Source organism: Phaethon aethereus (genome assembly GCF_964289735.1).
Source record: "Phaethon aethereus genome assembly, chromosome: 4".
NCBI lineage: Eukaryota > Metazoa > Chordata > Aves > Phaethontiformes > Phaethontidae > Phaethon > Phaethon aethereus.
In genome coordinates, this window is record NC_138578.1 from 43668930 (window position 1) to 43695189 (window position 26260).

General features: G+C 37.4%; 1 protein-coding gene across 2 annotated transcripts in view; it reads left to right on the forward strand.

The window, feature by feature from the left end:
- The window catches only part of GALNTL6 (polypeptide N-acetylgalactosaminyltransferase like 6), a 491382-nt gene that overhangs the window by 152411 nt on the left and 312711 nt on the right, over nucleotides 1-26260 (forward strand). For both annotated transcript variants that reach the window (XM_081999759.1, XM_081999760.1), the window contains one exon: nucleotides 20499-20607. In XM_081999759.1, the coding sequence (XP_081855885.1) occupies nucleotides 20499-20607 (109 nt within the window). The remainder of the gene's footprint in view (nucleotides 1-20498; nucleotides 20608-26260) is intronic.

The following is a 26260-nucleotide window of genomic DNA, read 5'->3' on the forward strand; positions in this document are numbered from 1 at the left end:
CGGAGTGGCCAGCATCCGCACTGTGTAGCTCCTGGTCTCCAAAACAGGACCAACTCGATGAAAAACACCTGATGGGAATCAGTGCTCAGAATATGATCACTGCAGAAAAGTACATGGGCTAATTGGCAAGGGACAAAAGTGTGACAGAGATCGTTCTAATGGTTCGCAGTTATGAAGAGCCATGTTCCCTTGCCCCAAATTACTCCCAGGCACTTTTAAATGTACTACTGCAGATATAGCCCGTTGCCCGTAATAGGCTGCAATCCACCCTGCCAGAATATTACCCTTTTTAAAGCAACAAATTACATCAGTTGTCAGTGCTTTTATGTAGTGCCTTGTTTAGTAATATCTCCATTATCTAGTCCTTTTTGATAGATGACAGGTTTTTTCAACACTGATTGGACTTACACACAGTGCAAACAATTTTTCTTCATGATTTACCCTTCCCTTGTTGGTTTTATTTTACCTTATGTTCCCCTTTTTATGACTGAGATGTGTTATGGCAAGTATGTTCTGTGATGTGTAGTCTTCCTTTTTCTTTTTTGGTAGATAGTACTGCATGGCTGTAGACTCATTATTTTCTACAAAGAGAGGCTGCTGTTTATGGCATTTGTTTTCAGATACGTTAATTTAATCGAGCGCAGTATGGTCTTAGCAGTATGGTGTTTTTCTTGTAAATGATACGTGCCGGGTCCAGAAGTTAGCTGGCTGTGTGGTTTCACCAGAGGCACTTTGAGGAACACTCCAGGCCACCGTAAGCTCAGGTTCACCATGAGCCATAGAAAACTGACCTCCATCTGTTGTTCTCCAGATTTAGTTCACCTCAGGCTTAACATATTTCTTAGGTAACGTTTAACAAGCAACTTGAGCAGATGGCCTGCTATGGATGGTGCTCGGGTTTGTTTTTTTGTATTGCAGATCAGCATGTGGATGGATGGCGCTCAGGCCACGAGAACAGCTTTCCGGAGAAAACTCTTAAGCTGTGACCATTTCTTAGTTTCCATTTGACAAGGGTGATCCTGTAGAGGTGGTTGTGTGGCTGCAGTTGTTGACTTTTTAGCTGACTTTATGGTGTTCTTACTTCACATTATGTAACGATTAATTAATTCAATCATTATTATGCTAAGTATTAATTCACATCATATAGCAACCTGCTTACATTATCCACAGAAATATAAATTAATATCTCCAGCTTTCTGGTGAGTTATGTATTTTTCAGAGATACTTAAAACTGTTTTTCAGGCCTTTTGAACCTGGGAAAGCAAGGAATATTTTCAGTGTAGGATTGGCCAGGATGCAGCAAGGGCCCCGCAGGAGGGTCAGGCCGCTCCCAAGGAGCCTGGTGGCTGGGCCGAGCCAGGCCACCAGCCCACAGGTGAGGGTCAGGATCAGGCCTGGGAAGGGGAACCAGGGTGAGATGCAGCCCGGGATGGCCGGGCAGGGCCACAGGGACGAGGAGGCAGCCTGTGGGTGAGGGCCCAGGTCCCAGGCCCAGGGATGGGCCCGGCTGGGCAGCGGCGGTCACTCAGGTAAGGCCTGGCCCCCACAGTGAGACCCCAGAGCGGGAGGCATGGCACTCAGGGCCCTCACAAGATAATGTAGTATTCAAAGCACCTTATATAATGCAGTTTCTTAATATACTGATTCATTCTAAAAACTGTGAAGCATTAAAAAAATGACCATATTGTGATCATTTGCCATCAAGTTACACTTTAGTAATTTAATATACAGTGTTTGTGAAAAGTATTTTAGTATAGTGTTCATAACGGTTACACTATTGTTATCGAAATTCTGTTTCGAGAATCACAATTTTTTAGATAACTAATTCATTGACAGAGAGAAAAAAGCTATGTGTGAATACAAATTAAAGTAAAACTCTTCCAAAAGATCTTTCTGCAGTGACTTTTCTCATTCCATCTGGGCATTAGCTACAGGCACCTGCTACTAAGCAAGCACTGATTCAAAGGATGATCCCATCATTTAAAAAAGTGTAGAAACCATTAATGGATGAAAAAGAAGTTACAGCCAGTTGCTGCAGAAATTGAATGAGTCTTGAGTTGAATGAATTGCTTAAGTTTCACTTGCTACAGATACTGATATCAATTCTAGATTAGAGATTAAATGATGATATTTTTCACCTCAGAAGAGACTGTTAACAATAACTGAAGGGATTTTTCCCCCCCCTCTGGTATGAGGAGGACTAAGTTATAACTTCTCTAGAAGCTCTTAGTTTCTCTTCAGGTCAGCTTAAGGAGAACTATTCTCACTCATAGTGGTAACTGTATGTTGAACTCAAATTGGGTGTCAGAAACATTAAAAGAAACTGTCCTTAAAACATTTTTGTATGGTGCTAAATACAGACCATCTGACATGGTTTGGACATGGTTTTGTGGGCATGGTGGTGTTGGGTTGATGGTTGGACTTGATCTTAAAGGTCTTTTCCAACCTTAATGATTCTGTGATTCTGTGACATATATGAATACCTGAACATAGATGAATGACAAGTACTGGCTTGCACTGGTACTGAATCAGTACTGAATGGTAGTGAATACAGAGCAGCTGGTGAAAATGAAACTCAGGGCACATGACTGGTACATGTTTGCATGCCAGGACGTGTGGTGGAGGACTTCTCCAAGTTAGGACATACCATGGGGGGAGATGTTGCAATACCCAAGTGATGCACTTTCTGTAGAGTTTGTATGTGCAGTATGGGCTTGATACAGGCAATAAGGGAACTATATAGCCCTGACAAAGGGCTGTATCATGCACGTATTCTCCAGGAAGAACAGAGTGACATGAGGCCATTACTGATAGTGCAGTTTGGTTTCACCACTTGTGTCATCAGTGCTATGCCTCTGTGAGTGGGCAGGAATGCATGGGTCTAATTGTGTAAAAGCCAACAGGCATGCTTAATATAGAAGAGCGTGTACAAAGAAAATTGTATCTTAAAAAATTTCCAGACCAATTATAAGAAGAATCAGGGAGCTAAAGAGTTACTTCTGATTTAAGGATAGTGTGTGATATCTTGTTTGAAGACAAATTGAAAACTTAGGGGTTTTTCTCATGTCTTCAGGGAGGTGCAACCTTTCCTATTCAACCACAGAGCTGAATATTTGTTCAGGCATCAGCGTCTCAATTGTTGTATCTTTCTCCCTAGACTTGACAGAGATACAGGGAGAAGGCTTCTGCCTTGACTGTGCCACCCTAATATAAAACCTGAAGCATTCACTGCTTGATTTTAATCCCCAAGTGGCTTGGAGATTACCCCAGCTCTTTCATTATGTCCTTGAAACATCAGTTCTCATCAGCCAATGGAACTCAGCCTAAACTCTCATCTCCCTTTTGTGTAGGTGCTTGGGAGGAGCACAAGGCAAACTTGTAGGAAATAATGTAACTATTCTTTAATTAATAAGAAAAATACTTTGTTTTGATGACTGTATCTTGAATTTAGTACTAGTTAGGTTCATAGTGCACTGAAAGTGTAATTTTCCGTGCTGAATGATACTGTCTCATTGCTTATGTTTCTCTGGTTATCTGTTTAGGCTTAGATTGTGAACCGCTTTGGGCAAAAACTAGGTTTTGCTGCTGAACACAGTAGGCTTATGATTCTTAACTAGGGCTGTTAAACACTGTCATAGTGAAGGATCTATAAAAAACCTTTAATTACAACTGTTCATGTTGCTGTTGCTGAAAATGTGTCCATGGGAAAAGCTTAAGAAGGTTTGCTTGCATTCTGAAATTCTATCTAAAAAAAAGAAATCTTTTATTCAGTAGATTTGCAGTTAGTATGAATGCAGAGGTGTGGCTGTTCAATTTAGTAACAAAATCTTTTATTTTACTTCTGTTAACACAGTTCATGCTGAGCACAGCTAAGAACATAACTTCTGTTTATTCCTTCTCCTTCACCCTGACTGAATTTGATAATTCACCCGCAATTACAGGATTAACAGGCTTGATTAACCTGTCTAAACCGAGGGATGCTCATGACTGTGCACAGGTGTTTCTGGGGGCACAGACTTTAGTGCTCAGAATATGACTTGGAGTAAAAGACTGTCAGAGGTTTGCTTCAATTAAGGTTTCTAGTGACCTTCAGCTTTATGGAAGTGACTGGCTTCTTCAAATGGCTTTATCCAAGATCTAAGTGTACAGAGATTGATAAGTTTCTTCTGAAGTCACATGTACTGGTCACTGTTATTATTAATGTGGTGATAGATGCTGTAATACAAGTATTGTATATCCATCTATCTTTAAATATATTTCTGAGATACAACATTTAGAAGTGAAAATTTTCCAGTTAAATAGATAATATGCATTAAAAATATGCTGTGCTAGCCATCCTATGCTAGTAACTCTGATTTTACAGAATAACATCATTAAATATAGCCTGGGTACACAATTCTAGTTTCTATATAAAGTTAGGGAGATCTGTGACTTTCAGTTTTGGTTTTTATCTATGGAACATCTACTATTGAATTTTGCTGTGCTGTGTTTCTGTCAAATGTGCTAGAGACTGCTTACAAATACTGAATCCCTCCCAGGTTGGTTTTAATTTCTGTAACTAGAAATTTTTATCTTCAAGAGTGGAGGAAAGGCATATCTGGTTTTACACCCATAAGGAGGGGGGTTGTGCATATGAATAAAATGGTAGAGGAAGAAAAGTAAATTACAAATGCACAAAAAATAAGCTTGACCTATGATCTTTTGCTTTCCTATTTGTCCTTAAATTATTTTTTTCCTTATGCTTTGGGTATGCTGAGATGCAAATAGTGCATATTACCTTACTATCTTTTTGTGTAATCACTGTGTGTTTGGATTTTTAAAATTATTATGTTTATAGCTGTAGGCATTGGAGTCTCCAGAACTGGAGATATGGGAGGAACAAGGGACATCAGGATGCAGCTATTGCTATGATGTTGTTTCTTCATTTTAAGGTTTGTCAGCTTCCTCCACAAGTTGTTCTTAGGTCACCCAAGAGATGTCTGTGGTCTCTCAATCTCAACATTACTTTGTTTGGAACCCATACGTGAATAGGACTATGTACTTACTTTCCATTTCTTTGTGTTTTACATGAAATTTCTGCTTGTGGAAACACATAAGCATTTCTTAATAGCCGTTTTAAAATCAGGTTTACTTGAATCTCTCTTTTTCATCTATTGTATGTTCTGGTTTTATGGCAGTTCTGTGGTTGTGACCTTTAATAGCTTCCCTTGTGAACTTTCTTTCTCTACATACGAGCTAAGTCATAGCTATCTGATGTTTCACTTTAATGTCTTTGTACCTGAGACCTCATTAATGTTTAATATTCGTAGATGAAAAGTGAAATTTAATGTCTCCATGGATTCCAATATATATTAAACTGACAATTTAATGTGTTTCCTTTTTGACTCCTCCCCAGACCTGAGACATTTTAAAGTTCAGTTTTTTTGAGCATTGAAATATCCAGCTAAGAGAAAAAGGGGACTAATAATATTAATCCCTGTAATTGCAACAGTCATCAGTAAAAAGTCAGTTTTTAAAGAACAGCTACTTCATGGTGCTAGCTGAGATAATATCATTTATTCTCTGTGTCTACATGGTAGTAATGGTCCTGGTTGTAGAGAGAATTGGCTTTTAAGGGAGCCCTGGAGTTTGCCTTCGAGCCACTGAAGTGTAGCTGGATATCAGATCTGCTGGGGAACATAAGGATACTGAGTTCAGCCAAGGTAGCATGGAGGGAATAAAAGTGTTTTATGTTTATGCACAGAGACTTAGCAAAGGCAGAACGGAGACTCACCTAAGCTCTCAGCCAGAAGGCCTGGTGAGAGCCAGCCTGCAGGAGGGTGTGAGCCTGCTGGGATGAAAGTCTCCGCAAGGGCCAGGGTTAACCGGCACTGCAGCTGTGACCCAGCGGGAGGCTGGCAGAAAAGTCTGCTGTCTTGAGTTTACTGGAAAACCTGCCCTCAGAGGAGAGGGTTATGGACATGGTCCATAAGACCATGGCTGCAGCACCTTTTCTCAGGGGTGAGGGCTATGGAAAGTGCAGTACCATTTCTCTGGCTGCCATAGTTTTGGCAGAACTCACATGGCTCTTGAGCACAGTCTTATCATGAGTTCCTCAGTGCAATGCCACAGGAGGGTGTCAGGTACAAGATTCTTAGATGTAATAACTAACACTAACATTTTCAAACTTAAGTGCTGACATCAGTAGGAGCTGTGGGTACCAATGAGAGTTAGGCTGCTTATGTTAATAAGTAAACACAAATTTAAATACCTAGCTTTGGACATGGGTGGGTTCTAGTTCTTAGAAGACTAAAGGTCTTCTTTAATTAGCTCAGGTAATGAACCCACACTGGAAAAGAATTATTATCTTGCATTTTAAAGGAGACCTTTTAAAAAACTATAAAAGTAGTCTGTAGCAAAGGTTGGATATAGGTTTTTCTGCCCAAAGAACTATGACAATTATTTTTAATGTCAGTCTTAGGGTTTATAAGGATTTTATGTTTAAAACTCTCCACATAGCACATAGCTCCATAGCTCCAGCACCTATCAATTTGGTGTTTATATACTACGGGGAGGGGGGGAAAGTCTGAGTTAAAACTGAAGGTCAAATCTTTGAAGCTACATTTGAGTTATAGTAGCTTACCCTGTTCAATGATGTGTAACCTTCAATCCCTACCAAAAGAGTGGGAGACAAGGAATTAGAAATTAAAACTCAGTGTATCAATCAAAGCTGTTCTTTCACCTTACTTTAATATGCTATTCACATTCTGGCTGTTGATAAAATTAGATTTAATTAATCACAGTACTCTGTTTAGTGAAATATACTGTGATTGGTTCTGTAATTGAAAACTATTGGCATAAAATGGAAAGGTCAACTTAAATGGCATTAGACAGAGAAGATAATCTGTTTGTCCAATTTCAAAGTTTTTGGTTCAGAGGAAAAAAAATGAGGTCATTGTTTGAATTTGAAGTAGTTCATTAAAACCTCTCATAAGTCTTCCCTCCTTCCACTCTGTTCCTATTCTCCCACCTGGGGAAGAGTTTCTGTGCATGTCTGAATTCTTTAAATATGCTCTCACTGCTAGAGGAAAAATTGGCATTCATTCAGGCACAAGCAGAAGTACAAGACCTGTTAGATCATCATTGTTAGTAGTTTGGTAATTTTAAATACATGAATCCCATTGAACTTTAGTATTTTTCAGGCTTGTGACATAATTCTATCTTGACTGCCTTAATTATCTATAAATATTTCAGTTATTTGTCCACTTTAATTAAGAGAATTCACTGCTGCTTCATAAAATACTGTGAGGTTGGGTTGGAAGTATGAAGTATATGAATGCACAGCATGGGTATGTTAGGCTATTTTATTGTCAGTCAGAGAGGGAAAAAGCATGTTAAAACAAATATTTTAATCTTACTTTCAGGAAATTATGACATCCAGGTACTTGTCTTAGTTTTTTGTCCAGTTAGTATTAATGTTGCTTGTTGTTTTGTTTGAGGTTTTTTAATAAGCAGCTTATACTTACTATTCTTAGTCTTATCCAATTACTAACAAAATAGTGTTGTTCTCTTTAAAGTTTCATATATTCCCAGGGTCAGGAACAAGAACTGAGAAGTTGAAAAACAAGAGCATTTAGTCTAGAGGAGAGAATAATTTTCATACCCATGAAATGTAGCTGCTGGAAAGGAAATATGTTACTCCTGTCCCTGGTGAAAAGAACAAAAAATAAAAGGCTTAAATTACAGTGAGTAATGCAGGTTAGATGAAAGGGGAAGGTTTCTAATTGCAAAAATAAAGAAGTATTGAAGTAGATTGCCTTGAGAGATTGTGCAGTCTCTGCTGTTGAAGGTCTGCAAGGGCAGATTAGTTAGATACTTCAGGGAAGTGATTTAGGCATATCCAGTCCTGATTTGAGGTGGGGCAAGATTATGTCTCAAAGAACCTTCCAGATATATTTTTATGATTCTGTGACTGATCATTGAATACCACACAACGAAACATGGTTTAAAACTTTCTGTAGCAGTAAGTTTATTTTTTGTGTTTCAACAAAAATGGGCATGACAGGGCAGCAACAGGAGCTGCCATAATATCTTAAACTAAGATTTTTCAGAACTTTTTCAGTTTTAATTAACCTGTTCTTGCAATTAACTGGGTTCAGTTAAAGGAGAGTAAAATATATTCTCGTTTAGTATGCTCAGGTATTCATTATATTCTTGTGTGATTATTCACTTGGTGGAAAGTAAGAGATTGAAAACCTTTTTCTCACAAGAAAGGAGTATTCTAAACAATGTTATTTTGTCAAATCTGAGTCAATTTATTTTTAGACAGTTACCTATAAAATGTATTTGCGTGGGAATAACTTGGCTTCAAAACACTTAGAAGAAAGGAAAGGAAAAGATTGTGAGAACGAGTATGAGACTGAGAATGGAACAAGCATGGAGTTAAGTCAGATTCAGAAAGCATTATGAGAACCATAAAAAAAACAAAACCCAAAACCTGAAACCAATTTATTAATAGCAGGAAGACGGATTATAGTGCAGGATGGAAAAAATGTAATCTAAATGTAATCTAACTTTACACAGTGTAGTGAAACAGTTTGCAGCTCATAGTTTAGGAACTGTTTTTTTTAAAAGTAGATGACTCTTTAGACTTCTGTCATGATCATCTGTGAACGTGTACCACCACTGAAAATTTTAGTTCCTTTAGTTCCAAACTTCTTCGTGCTGGAATCACTAGCAAGACTGCCGTTGGCCTTGGTAAACCTCCACTGAGTTCACACAAAGCGCGGAAATAGTCATGCTTCCAAAGACTTTGGAAGAGGTCTCCTTATCAGCTTCGTATTGTCTTAAGAAGGCTGAACAAGAATGTAAACCTGTCAGTTATGTTTAATCGGCTTGCTTTCTGCACCAGTCTGTGGAGGTTGTTTGAAAATATCTTAGACAATGCAAATTACTGTACAATGCCCTCATAAGGAAGGAATTCTTCAAAAGGTGGAGTAATGATACATATGCTGCAGCATCAGAAGCCTGCTGATAAGAGTTGCATTTGGGCAGATTAGTTTGATTCAAGGTCTTCTTTAAAGTGCAAGGTAATAATTCTTTTCCAATGTGGGTTCATTACTTCAGTTACTTAAACAATGTTTTGTTTTCTTTAATCCAGTGTAACCTAAACTGCAAATTCTAAAATTGGTTATTAATGATGCAGTTGATTGGTATGTTTTAATAGTAGTTCTTGAACTGATGGATATTTTTGCAGGAAGAAGGACACTTCTAATAGGAACAGCATTACTTTCTGTGGGGTTTTTTTTGCATAAAAGTTTACTTTTTATGTACTGGGTAGTCTGGAGTATTTGTAAACAGATTAGCACTATGTGACACTCAGCAAGACAGTGAAGTGTTGTCCTCTGCCATATGGGCACTGCCAAAAGCTTGAGTGTTCTGCAAATCAGTGCCCTTGGAACATGAATTCTGTTACAGCATGGATCAGCAAACTACTTCAAAAATACTATTTAAACAAATCAGTATTTTCCTTCTGCTGTTTGTAAAAATGTTCAGATAATTACATAAAATAAAAAATTACTATATTTCATCTGTGTACAGAAGCTGTTTCATGGTACAGTAATTTATCTATAGAGATTAGAATTTAAAGTTCACTAAAACCCTCATTAAAAAATCTATTACTTTTCAGTTGTAACAATTAAACAATGTACTTATAGAAGGCTATTAGCTTTTACAAATACTCTGAGAGGCCAAATTAAGTTTTACCTTATACTGCAGTCAAAAATATGGAATATGCTACCTCATGGGTTCAGAAATTGTTCTTTTATAGCAAATTTTGTATTTAGTGCTAAAACATGCCAGGTAGCAAGTTTGGCTAAAGTTAGTCTCTGCATTTGACCTTTCTCTTACATCATTTCTGTTACAACAGAATATGCCAAAAAAAATCCATTTCTATTGAAAATACTGGTCAGCTTGGGTTAGTTAAAAAAAGCAATAATAAATGGTAGCTATTTTTGTCTGATATTGCTGGGTCAGTGTTATCAGATTTGCTGCAAAGCTGTTACCAGCTGTACCACAGAGATTTGATGAATGTTACACTCATGAAGAAAATGAAATTTTCTGTAAGTAAAAGGCACACCAAAGGAGAAAAAAAATTAAAGAATACTTCTGAAATTGTTTTTGTCTCATACAACAACAAATAAGTTGAAGTTTTTTCTCATTAGTGATAACCTGGCTATAGTGATCATTCTGTACTGTTTATATAATGTGTTCAGTACTCTGAATATTATCTAAGAGAGAATGTGCATTTATTAAAAAAAAGTTCAAAGGCAAATTAATTTAGAAGTAAGTTAGCATAAGAAAATATGATTTATAATTACCATTGAACAGATATCTCAAAGTGAGAAATTATTTCCTGCTTAAAACACCGGACACCTGAAGCCTACAAAAACACTTTTTGTCTTGAGTTGGTGCAGTGGCCAATATGAAACAGCATGATTCTTTCCATGGTGAAAATCTAAAGACATTATTCTAAACTTGAGATAAAATGTGTATATCTGAAAAGCCTATTAACAATAAGCTCTATCATATCTTTATTATTCATCATTGCAATATTGCACACTGCAGGTAGTCAAAAAATGGATTGGTCCCCAAACAGAAAATAGATTTCTCTTTGTTTTTTCTTTTTTTCTTTTTTTCTTTTTAAATAAAGTTTAAAAATTAGCAAAATTACTAACAATCTGACTCTTTGCCATGGGTTTGGTTTGGCATTTGTTTGTTTGTTTTTAAATTTTGTTTTAAGGAGAAGCAAAAGGCTGTTTGTATAAGAGAACATACTTATAATTTCCTGTGACCATGTGGCACATGTTTAAAAAACCCCAAAGCCTGTCATAGAATCAATTCTTTCAGGAATTACAATTATTGTTTATATTGTTCATCATAAGGGTCTTACAAAGACCTTTGTTGGTTCAAAAACCTACGAATACCCATGCTGGCAAAAGTCCTGCTAAGTCTCTTCAAAGCCTGTTCATGTTTTTTGGTGTAAAAAATAGTACTTTCTGAAGGAGGCAGTCATTAAAAATATGCAGCATTAACATAACATCCAGTATGATTTTTAAACTTGCTGAAAATGAATTAAGTATGAATGCAGGCTCTTATGCAAGCTTACCCTTTTGTGCTGGCAAAGCACCCTTGAGTTGAAGGAGAAGACCTGGAGAAGCAGCACACTGTCAGCGTGTGTTTTAGTTCATTTAGAACTGCCATAGACACTTATGTTACTGGAGTTCAGTTTCTTTTCACCAAGTTGGAATTGAGACAAGTGAAAATAAAATATTAAGAAAAGATAGGTTTGGGTTTTTTAGTTATTGAGCAAATCTGTTGGCAGCTTTGATCAGCAGGCAGAAAGAGGTGGGAGTTGCTTGCTTTGAAGAATATTTTTTTTTATTATTATCTCTTCAGTGTAGGTCCTACCTCCTGTCCTATGGTCAGTTGAAATTGTGCTATTCGAGGAACCAAGGTTCACCGCCTTGGTTCACTGCCAGGCTTTGCAGGTCACCTTTGGCAATTTGTGGTGTTTCAGGTTCAACAGACAGAGAGTGCAGACTCCTTCAGAACTCACTGCATTTTATCCCGTCTCTGGGACTGGTAATGCCTTCACCCTGCTCTGAAGGGTCTGAGGCATCTGTCGTATGGGGAGAAGCTGAGGGAGCTCAGTATGTTTGGCCTTAAAAGGACAAGAGTCGGGGCATCTTACCAGTATGTGTAAATACCTGACTGCTGGGAGTAAAGAAGACAGAGCCAGACCTTTCTCAGTGATGCCGAGTGAAAGGGCAAAAGGCAGCGGACACTCACTAAATACAGCATTTAGACGTACTGTGATGTGCCCAGAATAGCTACTTGGCACTATTCTGTCCCACTCCACTGTATTGTTTTGGGGATTTACATACTTTTGCCTGCGTTACCCAAGTGTCCTTGCTTTCAGCTGGGGTAGAGTTAATTTTCTTCCTAATAGCTGGTATAGTGCTGTGTTTTGGATTTAGGGTAAGAATAATGTTGATAACACACTGGTGTTTTTAGTTGTTGCTGAGTCATTCTTAGCAGTCAGGAAATACAAATGTCAAATTTCTGGTTGCTTCTCCTTTATAGTAATAAGAGATGCCAGCATGTAACTCATTGTTCATATGACAAATTAACTGAAATTGCCCTTGTCTTTTCATCAAGGTGATAATGGCTGTTTTGGAAATGTTGGATGTTAAAAGAAATTCTAAATTATTTTTGAGGATAGTTTCAACATATATTAGAGTGGCAAAGCTCAGAACTTTCCCTGGAGTATCACCTGATACAGTCAACAGAGTAGAAGTCTATGAACCCTTTCCCTGATAACTTGTAAAATACATGTGTTTAGGATTCTACATCCTGAGTGGCAAGTGCATCCTGCAAGCTCTTAATCCATGAATGATGTATCTGTGCTAAGGAAGCTGTTAGTCTACTCGTACCAATGTATATTATTAAACACCTGTAATCTTCCATAATTTGACATGATAAATCACAACTTTCCAGCATGCAAATGCATCCTTACAGAGTTCTCATTCACCCAGTGCTCAAGCACTCATACACTTGGTCTGTAGGAAATCGTGATGTTTTTAAAAGTCATGTTTTAACTTAGTTTTTTCTGCAGCTTTGTGACTTTAACAATATAACTGTAGTACAGCCATAACAGCTTTTATACCTGTCTATAAAAATCTCAGTAATTAAATGCTTGGGGAGCTTGGCATTTTTTAAGTAACGTTATTAGCAGCTTTAATTTGGAATTGATGGCATGATGCTACTGGGTTGTCCCTGATATTCTGGAAACTAAAAACACAGAAAGTCTGATACAAGTGTTTCAAAAATGAAATAACCTTGAGTCATTCAGATGTCACAGACTAAATCAAGTGCTGCCCTTTTTTTGATGTGCTGGGCTAATTATTTCTACTAATGTAAATGTCAGTGCAATGAACACTTATTTGCTGTGGCATAACAAATAAATGGCACAGGAAATCTGAGCATATGAAGAAATTCATCATGTCCTCAACTCTATTATATTGCTTGAACTCAAGGGTTTGGTAAACAATTCAGGTTTATATTTTCAAAAATATTTTTAAAGTACTTAAAGTAAAAATAAAATTAAAAGGCAGTAATTATATCTGAATGTATTCTGATTTTTCCTTGTTTTTGAAAGATTCTAAGCTTTAGAGCCTTTACCACCTTTTTCCTGATAGCAAATAGTGCTACAAAATACTCTACCTTTTACTGAACCACCTTTGCTTCATCTTCAGTGTCTTTCAACCTAATGAGAATATCCAGTTCTACAGCAGTCATGTGTTTGAAGTATGTGGGAGGGTGGTGTTGTAGGATGCGGTCCAAATGTCCCTCCAGCTCTTTCATCTCTCTGGTTCTCCCTGAAGCGCCGCTTTAATGGGCAGCAGTTTTGGTAGGCAGTGACTGGCAGCAATGGGGCAGGACCGGCTGGAACCATCCATGAGTGGCATCAAGAGGTGGGTGCCCCAGTGGGCAGGGCAGCTGCTGACCACCCCCCCAGAGCCTGCCACCACACCCGCTGCAGCCACTGCTCCCCTCCCAGAGGGACAGCATCCTGGAGAAGGACCCTGAGAAGCATGTAGCCTGGAGGTTCAAAACTATCAGCTGATATTTTCAGTCTGCGTGATGCCTGCTCTTGATATCTTTACAAAAGATCATGACAGATCCAAATTCACTAGGTGTGATAGTTTCATTTTATGGTGACAGGAGCTTCACAGGCGCTTAAGGACTATATTGTACCTGTTTGCTCTGCATAATGCTTATACACAGATCTCAGTTATATTTGGCAGTTCAGATGTAAACCTTTTTTTGTTTTTTGGTGTAACACTGAAGAGCTACAGGAAAGGAGAGTCACACAGGCAAAGTTCAGAGCTTAAGCACAAAAATGAGATGTTTGGATTTTATACCTTTTCTATAGATCAAGCCACCTTATATTGAGCACATCCTTAGGGGAAATAATATTTTGGTTTTCATCCCTAATTCCCTCAGCCAGTCACTACACCAGAATGGATGTTCCTTGTGTGTGGAAGTGGGAGAGCACTTGACTGCAAATTTTGATGCTGTAGTGCTAATATTTCACTTTGATAGTCTTGTGCTAAAATTTAGCGTCAACGAAAAAAGTGGAAATATTTCAAAAAGAGTAGTTTTGATGACAGTTCCACCTCTTGGGGAAGAAGCTTAATGAGAATGTCTGTCTTCCTATGCCTGTAGCCACACCAGAACAGAAATTTTGGAAATGGACACTTGGTGATATTGCAGTGGATTTATAATAAACATATGATGTTATATCTAGTGATACCACCTCTTTAAAAGGTGATCCTTAACTTTATTCCGGTAAAGAAAGTAATTTAATTGCTCGGTGGGTTCTGTTTCTTTTTCCTAATGTCTTGTTTGGTCACAGTAGTTGGTCAGAGCTGAGAGTCCTGAGAGTTATCTGTGTTAGGAGGATGGAAGAAAATAGTGAATTATCTGTTTTACACAACACTGTTTAAAAACACCATACAGAATCTTTTATTTCAAGAACAAAGGGGAATCAAACAGTCATTGCTTTTATGCTTCTCCTGAAACATCCCTGAAGGTGTATAATCTGAGTGCTTCTTTACTGCTTTTCTTTCCCATTTGCATCTTTTCCTGAGCGGGAACAAGTGCCTATGTTCTAGGTAAGATTACGTCCTAAAACTCATTAAACAATTGGAAATGGTTATGCTGATCAGCATATGATGGGTTTTTAAATGCATTATTTGATGTGTATTGGTCTTTAGTACAGTAACCCTAGAGCTAGTGAGCAAATCCTCAGGCTCAAAGTGAATCTGTAATTATCTCTTCTTTTTTTAGAAAGGTGCATTTCCATTGATATATCATCTTCCTTTGCCTGAGTCCCCTCTAATTGTCTGCCTCCGCAGAGTCAAATTAAAAATAAATGAGTTATTCAATGAAGGCACTTGTTTCTGAGTTCGAGCTTTCAAATGTCACAGCAGAGAAGCTTTTCTCCCCCTCTGAGGGATCTAATAGTCTGTGAGTGAGTTTTCTGATAATTGTGCTATTTTTTGGGCTTATCATATTCTCTGTAATTGAACCAGATGTTGAGTCTTCTCTAGAGGAGCAGGATCTTCTGAGTCTGTGTAGTGCTGTATCAGTCTTGCATCCCAGAAGGTTTGAGGTTAATGTGAAAATGAAATAGTAAGGCAGATGCTGTATGTAATGTTGCTGTAGGTGGGTAATCCCTTTTGGACCAAAACACAAAAAATGTGCAATGCACAGCTGCATACGATGTGTAACAAACAGTTGGATGATAAATTGTTGTAGGATTTTTTTGACAGCCAGTCAAAATCCAGCTCTTCATATGCAGAGTGATATTTGCTGTTACAATAGTGCTGCAATGATAAAAATAGTTCTTGAGTTCAAGAGGCTAAGGGCTGTAGAGGCAGCCTGCACTATTTGTGGGTGACTTACAGAAATGTTTTGGAGGGGAAAACCCTGAAAATGTTTCAGCTAATCAGCTGTGCTGGTTTGTCGTTCCTGTATATTGATATATCACTAAAGAATAGATATAGGCATTGCTTCTATGTTAGGATGAGGTATTGGGTGAGGTGGGGGTGCCTGGGCCTTCTCCTTTCTCGTACCTTAGTTTCGACCGGCAAGAAGCCCTACAGCATATGTTGGAGTTTTCCAGTCATGCTTCCCATTTCTTAGCCCCGCAGGTATACCAAAGAGTATTGTTGCCCTTGCAGTTACAGACACATGTAGAACAAAGACATGTAGAACACCAGTCTTGCAGTGTTGCTGTTATTTAAATATGTGAGAACCCAGAATGTGCAAGTGACAAACACCTATAGTCCAGAATACTTTGTGTCCCATGATCTATGGCTCAGTAATTTTCTTAGCCACAGATTAATAATCCTTGATTAATTCTTCTTTTATGGGCTGGAACATAAGCTTATTTGATTATTTATTTAAATGTCTAAACCCAGTTTTGTGCTGAAGTCAGAAGGTATTTTATACCATGAATTTAATCATTTTTAGTCTGGCTGCTCATACATTACCCTTAAAATGAAAAATTCCTTTTATTGCCTTCTTTAGCACTTCTCCTTATGCTGTATGGTTAATTTTATTTCAGTTTAGCCCATCAGCTTACGGTTAAATATGTCTTCAGCAAAAATTCAGCATCAGGATCTGTTAGCATATTCTATCTTGCGAAGTGACTTCATGTTCACCTACTCAGAACTTGTCTTTCTGAGATTGAGTGTGGAGGTTGGGATGTGGTTTCTGGGCTATATTGTGTATACTTGCAAGTAGAAACACTATTTTGATTATAGTTATCTAGCCATTACACCAAGTAGTCATAGCCTGTGTGTAACAAAACCAGAGTTTGTTCTAGTTCGATACAAAATAGGGTAAATTATCAATGTATCCAAAAAGATGGAGAACTGAGAAAGAAAAGTAGAGCGTATGTAGGGAGAAAACAAGGCTAGAATAAGACTATTGAATTATTTTTCCTTTTTTTTTTCCTTTTCCTTCTTTTGCTTACTTGCCAGCTAGAGATGCTTTAGAAATGGGGGCTCTTCCAGTCATTGTCATCTGGAAGAAAGAGGTATGTGAGCATATTTAGATGGAGTTTCACAATGGAGCCTTTTAGCAGTTTTAAAACATTCCAGAAACTGTGTTTTAAAGTTTTTCAAAATGCAATTTGTTTTCCCTTAGGCGGAAGTGAAACGGAGGAACCTGTTTTCTCAAGTGCATTTGTATCTTGTTAAGCAATATAGCAATATCAAAAAAGGGAAAAAAAAAAACCCCTTCACTTTGCTGACAAAGGGAGAGATTTAGTTGAGGGACTGAAGGCAGTTCTGATTTCTTCAGAGCAATAGAATTTTCACTGCAAACTCTTGCTCTTTCCAGAGAGTTTGGCTGTGAAACTCTACATCTCTTCCTAAGGCCTGTTAAATGGTCACTGGCGAACTAAAACTCCAGTGTGTACACAGGGTGAATTTCATGAAGTCCACTCCCGCTAAGAGCCACAGTATACACTGCCCATTGAGATTATGTTATCTGAGTACCACTCTTAGGAAACCACTTGTGAGGGCATTGTATTTAATACCCCCCTACATTGAAAGGATGTTAGAGCTGAAGAATCACCGTGGTATTGATTTCTCTTAACAATATGTATTTTGATGGGAGAGAATTAAGGGATTTATTAAAAACAAACCAACAATGCAAACAAAACGCTTAGTCATTAAACTTAGGGACTTCTGATGGCACCAATACTATGGTTTGGGATTTGTTCATTTCCTGTTTCCTCTTAGGGCAATGTAACCCTCCTAAAATATGAGCCACAGCAAGACTTCAGTTAGCTTTTTGTGTGTCGCATGATATTTGGATTTATATTTATCCTTTTGCAAGATTAATTTTAGTGAATATATTTATTTAACTATATTATACTTGCAAGAAGGCCCCCTGGTACATTAGACTTGTAAATGTTATCAGGTAAAGTAACTACAAGTAATTAATATTTTTTAAGAATATTGGCATCAAAATGCAAATAGGCAACAGGAAACCAACTGTAAACTCTATTACTCAGTCTTTCAGTGTGCTGCAAACTTGCCATTTAAAGAACTAATTTTAGGGAAAGAAGTCAGCACAGGAATAAAGGGTCACAAAAACAAAGTTTATCCTGCTTTTGATAGTTTTGGTTGACTTGAATTTTTGGGACCAAGTCGTTCACACCAACTGTACCCATATTGACACGGGATAGAAGTTTTAATTGAAGCCAGTCTGTCTGGGCCTGACTTTTAAAGAGTCAGTTAGTGCTTCACAGTGGATGATTTTAGGAATTTGGGCTCAAGAATCATGGTTAACACTGTTATAGCTTGCATTCTACCTTACACTTCTGACTTTAGGAAACAAGCTAGTTAATACTACTATTAGAACATTAGCATTATTTGAACTCAAGAATTAGTGGAAATTAATGAATTCATTTCAAGGACATGAAAGGTTAGATATTTTGATAGCATCAACCCAGGTATGAAGATCTGACTTCTGACTTGTATTATATTAAAACATGACACCAGAATTTGCATGTCTGCAAAAGTTGTGGTAGAGGAATAAACACAGGCTGGATTGCATTTTGGTGATCTATAACTTAAGTTACCTTTAATTTTAAAACTCAAAAGGTCATGCTAGAAGAATGTGACAGATTTTTGTCAGTAACTCAGGGATTTACTGGAGAGCACTGAGCTCACACCACTTTGCGCTGAATATCCAACACTCATAGAAACATCAGCTTACCCAAAGCAGAGATTTTCTGCATGGATCTTTGTCAGCCAGGACTTCTAGCATCCTTTGCTCAAAGGTAACCTGCCATGCCAGGAATTCCTCACTTATTACTTACAACCCTGAAAGCCTTGGAACCCCAGTTTTCAGGATGACTTAGCTACCAAATCCACATCGTGTAGCTTGGCAAACATTTGTCTGTCCTAAAAAGAAAAACCCTAACTGAAAATGCTGGGACAGCTTTACTTGGAGCCACTGAGTATCATCCAGTTTTGTGCTGCCAGTAGTGTAAAATCGGAAAGAGATATATGAGTCCAATATTCATTTGGTTTACATACTTCATACTTGAAGTTCAGAGCATTGCTCTTACATATGCGTAAGATTTTCATAGATTTCAGTATTTCCTAGCAAAAGGCTGATCAAATGTTGCTTCCCTGGAACTGCTTTTCAAGTGTGTTTTCACATGCTTTTTTGATAACAACATTTGAAACATGCGTTATACATATGCCCTTCATTCCGGACAACTTACTGGTTCAAGCCTAGAATTTCAGAACTAGAGTTTTTATGTTACTCCTAAGCATCAGTGAATTGCTTCCTCACTGTCTTCAGCACAGATACAGTAGATCATCTTCTTTGCTTATCAAAATTTTCTCCACTCCTTTTACGATGTTTTTTGTAAATTAAGCTTCTAGAAAAAGGGTAACTTTACTTGAAACCTTCTGCAGCTTTGTACTACTTCCTATAGATCTAAATTTTGTGTACCTCTAATGGTACTTTTCTATTTTAGTTTTTATAAAATACCAGCATTTGTCAGAAAGAAGGAGGAAAAAAGAAGAGCTCTAGAAAGATAAATTTGCTTAGGAGCCTGTCGTGGTTTAGCCCCAGCCAGCAACTAAGCCCCACGCAGCCGCTCACTCACTCCCCCATGGTGGGACGGAGAAGAGAATCGGAAGAGTAAAAGTGAGGAAACTCGTGGGTTGAGATAAAGACAGTTTAATAAGTAACGCAAAAGCTGTGCACACAAGCAGAGCAAAACAAGGAATTCATTCACCACTCCCCATGGGCAGGCAGGTGTTCAGCAATCTCCAGGGAAGCAGGGCTGCATCACGCGTAATGGTTTCTTGGGAAGACAGACACCATAACTCCAAATGTCCCTCCATCCCCTCCTTCTTCTTCGTCCCAGCTTCATATACTGAGCATGACGTTATATGGTATGGAATATCTCTTTGGCCAGCCTGGGTCAGCTGTCCTGGCCATGACCCCTCCCAGCTCCTTGTGCACCCCCAGCCTGCTCGCTGGCAGCCCAGCACGAGAAGCTGGGCTGTCCTTGACTGCTCAGCAACAACTGAAAACATCAGCATGTTATCAACATTTTCTCATCCCAAATCCAAAACATAGCCTGACACTAGCTTCTGTGAAGAAAATTAACTCTACCCTGGCTGAAACCAGGACAGAGCCAAAAGTGGTTTTTAGCTTTACCCAAGAAGTTGGAGTCTGGGAAGGGGAAATCAACTTGCCAACTGCATGGGGGTTTTTTGTCAGTTTTTTGTTTGGCTGGGGAGGTGGGGTGGTGGTGGTGGTGTTCTTTTTTTCCTCTTATCTCTTACCATGAAGATCTACAGATTTGAACATGCTTTCAGGGTCTCTTTGCTCTGTGCCTTTGATTCAGTGAGCCTGGCCTTATGTCAATAGCAATAACCCATTATTATCTATTAAAAAAAAAACAAAACCAATGCCCAAAATTAAAGAGGAACATTAGAAGGTGCTGAGTAGCTATAACTCAAATTTTGCACAAGTGATAGTTTAAGGTAAAAATCAAGGTACTTCATGAGTTGAAGGATGAGGCATTTTTGAAACCTGTTCAGTTTTAGTGGTCCATTTAACTTCCATGAGCTGCTTGCCAAGCAGTCATAGCGGGGCACTGCTGGAAAGAGAAATGTTAAGCATGAGTTGTTTGACATACTTCGATTAATTGTTTGTCAAGAACTTAATTCATGGTTTTCTCACACTATTTAGAAAAACACCTTCATTTACCACACTAAAGTTTCAATATTTGCATTGGTTAAACAGAATGTTTTATTTGCTTATGCTGTATTGTGAGTGTTCTTCTGTAATAATGCAAACCATGTAAGTGTGTGTATATTTATTTGTTTGTTTGTTTACTGTTTTCACAGACACTTCCATTGGGGCTGGGAGATGGACAGCTCTTTACCTGGACTGATGGCTTGAAAAGGAAGGACTGGCATGATTATGAAAGCATTCAAAAAGATGCGATGCGTTCAGGTATACATAAGTTCAGAGCAAATTTAAGTGGATTATTCATTCTTTCTCCATGTGTTTTTTTTTTCTTTAAGTCAGCTAAATAGCATTCCTTAACAGCCTTTTTTTGATTGCAGCATGTCACAAGGTCATAATGTTCTGAACTGAGGGGTCAGACCAAGCACAAATACCTTTCATGCTAATAGCTATATAACGATTGTACAAGGAAATGGGCAAACATATTATTAACAAAATATACTTCAGGTTGAAGTCAGTTGTTATACTGTGACCAAATATAAGCTAAAGTGTTGGTTTCCGAAGGGACATATGTTACAACTGAAGCTGAGTTGTCCTTAAATCAGTGCATAAAACCTGAGTCCGGTACCTGTAACTGTCAAGAACATCCAGGGTTATGTCAGAAACAAACTTTGACCCTTTTACCATTGTCAAACTCCAATCCTTTAGCCCTGCTAAAACTACTTCACTTCATTCTGACAGTCTAAAATTACTTGAAAATGGGAGCAAATTGTGTTTGCAGATACAGTGAAGGACACTTTGTTACAGTGAGTAATGTAATTTTAATGTACCTTCACATGCTGTATGCCACATGTGCAAAAAAAGGTTTGTGTTCCTCTTTCTGTCATCAGAGCATGTTCAGATTTGAATCTTTCTTTTATAATATAATTTACAACTATTCAACATAAGATGAGTTAAATTCAAAGGAAGGGAAACAGCCATTGAATTGCACCTTAACCAGTGTCTGAAAGTCATCATTTTACAAAGGCCAATCTACTATTATAAAATAAATTATGCTGTCTTGATCCCACTGTCAGAAAACAGCCAACACCTCCCCCAAAATACCTTTATAATTGAATCCAGTTGACAGATTCATAAGGCTTGGTAAGTACTTAATTTTGCAGGGGCCTGAACCAGTAAAATATTTCAAGCGTAGGTTAATTTTGTAAACCGTTTTTCCTTTTCTCTTTGGAATCTTTTTGATCACTAACTAAAAAAATTATCCATCCCTCCCACATGTGCTTAGGAGGAAATAAGGTGGGGAGGGGAATGAAGTTATTCTAGGCATCTTATGAGTTGTCAGATCAATGTTAATTGTGTTCCAAATTGCTAAGTGTAAAATGACAAATATCTTAAACAGAATGTACAAAATAGAAGCAGCATGTATACAGAAGCATGCACATACTTAGGGAATATCACGTTATCTGGGCAGAATAGAACTTTTTGAGGGATGAGCACTGACACTTTGGCAATGTGTGTTTGATTCCTAAATATGTAATGTGGACCCCATATGTTCTGGAAAATAAACAGTAATACTTATGATTATCTGATGGATAGCTATAGCATTAACAATGTAATGCAAGCCATTGCATGGAGTCAACTAAGAAATGAGCAAAACGTGTTATGTAGCTTTGTAATTCCCAGTCCTACTCCTAACAACTGTAATAATTGTAGTAGAACACCATAGTATGTGAATATTTTTTCCAGTCAACTTCTGTTCTTGGTAATAATAATAATAATACTTAAAATAAATTCTGAGTTACTTATGTTTTTATTGGCTACTTTGTAATAGTGTTTGCTGAGTTTGACCATTTAAGAAATCTTTTTTAATGATTTCTATCTCTCATTATTATTCATTAGATTAAATTAACTTTTAATGATTTTTTTTCTTTGAAAATCACAATATAGTAATACAAATGCAAAGCTAGAGTATCTCAGTGCACTCTTTTGGGACATACTATATAATTTCTCTCCCAAATACCAAAACAAAATACAGCCAAAATCAGCTTTTAGTTAAAAATCAATCTGAAGGCATGAAAACACCACCAGTGAAAGGGCTTCTCAGGACATTTCGGAAAAGGTAGTCAATGTTTGTTACACAGAAAAGATGAGAGAAGTTAAAATCTTTTTTTGAATTCAGTTTAGCTGTTTATCTGTAAAGCTTACAATTTCCTAAGCACTGAGAATGTGAATTTCATAAATCTAATTATGGAGAGGTGCTAGTTTCTCCATGGCTAGTTCTTCTATTTCAAGGCCAAATATTTTGATCCCCTTTTATTCTACCAAATTAAAGCTATATTGCTGAATTTGAGTGGTCTCCCCTCATTGGTAATCAATCAATTCTTTTAAAGCTAAAGAGAAGAGCCATTTGCAAGACATGCAGAAAAACAGTACTATTTCTATTTATTTCCAAGTGTTCTAGTTCATCTTTTTTGGCTCTAAAATTACAAATGCTCTTGCATATAAATGCCAAAGTGAGTTCCTGTTACTTTTGGATTTGTGGGGCTTTGTTGGACCACCTGAGGTTCAAATGTATGTTTATGGTGTTTCTACCATTAGTTCATCATTCTGTTAGCATGATGATGGTGCTTGAGAAGGACTGAAGTGATTAATGGAGGGGCAAGGCTCTATATGTATAAGCTCCTGATGTAGCCAAAATGTAATTAATATTCAAAGACTCTTCCAGAGACAGAGACTTCAATAACTGGTACTAATTCTTCAACTTCTCACTGATATGGAATTTGCTCATGGTATAGATCCTTCCAAGGTCAGTTACTTTCAGCTCAAATTATTTGCTGAAGTCCTTTTGAGTGGAAGACACACTTGTGGGCTTCCCACCTGAGAAAACAAAGGATGATACAGATGCAGTTGCACTGTAGCTGCTACTTACTGCCACTGTTCCATCAGTGAGGGTCTGAATCTGTCTGGTGTCCACTTGTGCTGCACATAGTTTTTGTTTAATATTCTTTGATAGCTTAGCATCCCAATCTGTAGGATATCAGTTTTACAGCAGAAAACATACTGACTAGTAATAGCAGACACATGTAATTTGAAGACCTGTGATATGTATTCATGGTGGGTATTTCTTGGGATGAGGTACTTACTTTTGGAAAACACATATCTTGTGTGTTAACAATAGGAGAAGCACATCTGAAGCTGTTTCACATAGCATAGTCCAGGCAAGCCTCTTCAAGTGTGCATAAGATTACATCTAGACTTGGGCATCAGATTGTCTTTTTGTAGTGCCCTAGTGGATTGTTACTCTGTTCTCAGCGCAAAAGCTGATATATACGTGTGTGCATATATATATATTCTACTCCACTGCTAATGGCATTGCAGAAAGAACTGAGCTCCTCAAGGAGGTATGCTAATGTAAGGTATCATAGGTGGTATGGCCTATAATTAAGGCAGCAGTCTGGGAGTCTATAAATTTAAGTATAATTTCCAGTTTTCTCACAGGTATTTCATTTTCTCTATGACTTGATTTCTTGGAAAGAGAGAACACTTTCTGGCTCTGTTAAGAATGTTGTAAGGTATTGTATTTTACTGGTAGAGAAAATGCAAAGCAGTCTTTGGAGTCATAATTCCTTAACAGCTAATTTGTCCAACAGCCATATTTTTTCTGTACCCTAGTAAAAAAATGTAAATTAGCATGGGATGTGGGACTGCAGTGCTATCACTTTTGCTTATCAAAGCAAGGACCAGTGGGCTACACACAGGTTCCTCTGAGGTATTGCCATGATGTTACTGATACTGTTGCACATGCACAAAACAACAACCAGCTCCTATGCCTATGCGCAGCTGTATCTTGTGTAAGAGAATACCTACTGTACAGCCACCACTGAAAGGAAATTATCATCCAGTCTGCTTGGATTTTGCTCTCTAACTTCAATCCATGTGTCATTTTGGTTTAGAAAAGAAAAAACAAAACAAAACAAAAAAACCAACACAGCTCTAGAATCAACAACTTGCATTTTCTGAAGTTAACTGGACACATAGATGGGTTAAAAATTCCCCAGTGACGGATCTTCAGATACACTTGCCATGTGAGTAATTCCTTCATCTCCAGCAATGATGATTACAATACCAGCACAAATGGTTACAATTTAATAAATTATTTCTTAGTAGTCAAATGCAAGGTCAGTGAAACAGAAAATTCAGGCCATCCCAGATAGGTCATTTTCTTGCAAAGATTAAATGACTTGGGGATCTGCATGTTACTTGTGATGTATTTTCTGCCATGAATAAAAAGACTAAAGTGGTCCTAGATAGACATGAAAATAAATTAATTTACATGATACTGGTTGAAGTATTATTTAGTCAGTCAATGTAGATGGAATGCCTAACCTTTCTTAAGGAAATGACATGAATCTTTGCTGAAAAAGAACATTACATTGAAAGCATCATGATGTTTAGTGTCGATGTTTTCCAATTAAGACATCCCAATTTTTATTTCAAAATTATGCTTTATCTTGGAAAATTATGCTTTATCTTGATTGTTTGAAAATCCTCAAAATGGAGATTTTTTTTAATGAGTTATTTTTAAATCCCCCAATTTTTTTTCTTTGTCTAGAAAATAGGAAATAAGTTATTCATGTGTTCCTAATTCTTAACTTACTTGAACAGAACTTTTGAAACTCACAGGGCAGCTAGGTGAGACACAGGAATGATACTGGTCCAGGTGATTGAAAGATGGCTCTGTTATGCTTGGGAACTTTTCCCATGCTTATTTGTATTGCTAAAAGTTGTTCTTTAAAAAAAAAAAAAAACACAAAAAAAACACAAAACCATGCCAACAAAACCAACAAAAACCCCAGCCACACTGAGACAATTGTATTGAAGACACTTGTGCTGGATTTTATGCTTTGGTTTATGTTCTTTAAAAGGACCACCAAAGACCACCTCTATTTTAAATGTACATACAAACTGACTAACCAGCGCCTATTCTCTCTGTTAAGCCTGGAAGGAAAGGCTGTACCTGGATATACTGTTCACTTAGGAAATGCATTTCTTCCTGTTTTCAGATGCTTTGATAAATTACCTCTCATATAGCCAGGTTTGTCATCTCACACCTATTGTCATTGTAGGTATTCCATAACTAAAATTTCTGATTCTGTCTGGAATCTCCAAGGTTCTCTGACCACTATGATAGAATAATTTTGACAAGTTAATGGTATATTTTTTGTATACTATATTTAGTCTTGCTTTTTTATTACAAGTTAGGAAAAACACCAGAACTACTTCTCTAATACCAATTAATTTACCGTTCTACTTACAGCTTAAGTCTCTTTCACAAGTTTTTAATGCAGTTTCAATATTTTTAATCTCTCTGTGTGGAAATAAAACTTGCAAAACAATTCTAAGAATTTTAGTTGGTTAATTTTGATACAAGAATGCAAGAAGCCAATTGTGAGAATGTGCCATCAGGTTGCAGAAGTACTAATTGCTATACTGTTGGTAGAACAGGAAAGATAGCCAATTAGTTGACAGTTATCCAAGCCCTGATTTACTCAAAAGCAGAAAGGAGCATTTAATGGTTTATATTAAATACTGTACTGCTCATCAGTACAGAATAGACATAGTGAAATTAAAATTATTTCCTTCAGTCATCCCAATCGCTTCCATTTTTCCCTGAATATTATTCTGCCATTACCTCAAAACTAGTGACTGAAATGCAAAAAAGGAATGCAAAAGTTTACTTTAAAAACAAACAAACAAACAAACCTAAAAAACCCTTCTTGACTAAACAGTTCTGATAGATACTTTAGGAAGAAAAATAGAGAAGTTTAATTGTTTCCACTTTCTGAAGTAACCCATTAAGTCAATCAGATATTACAGTGGAGGGGGCGGGAACGGAATAAGCTAATCAGAGAAACTGACT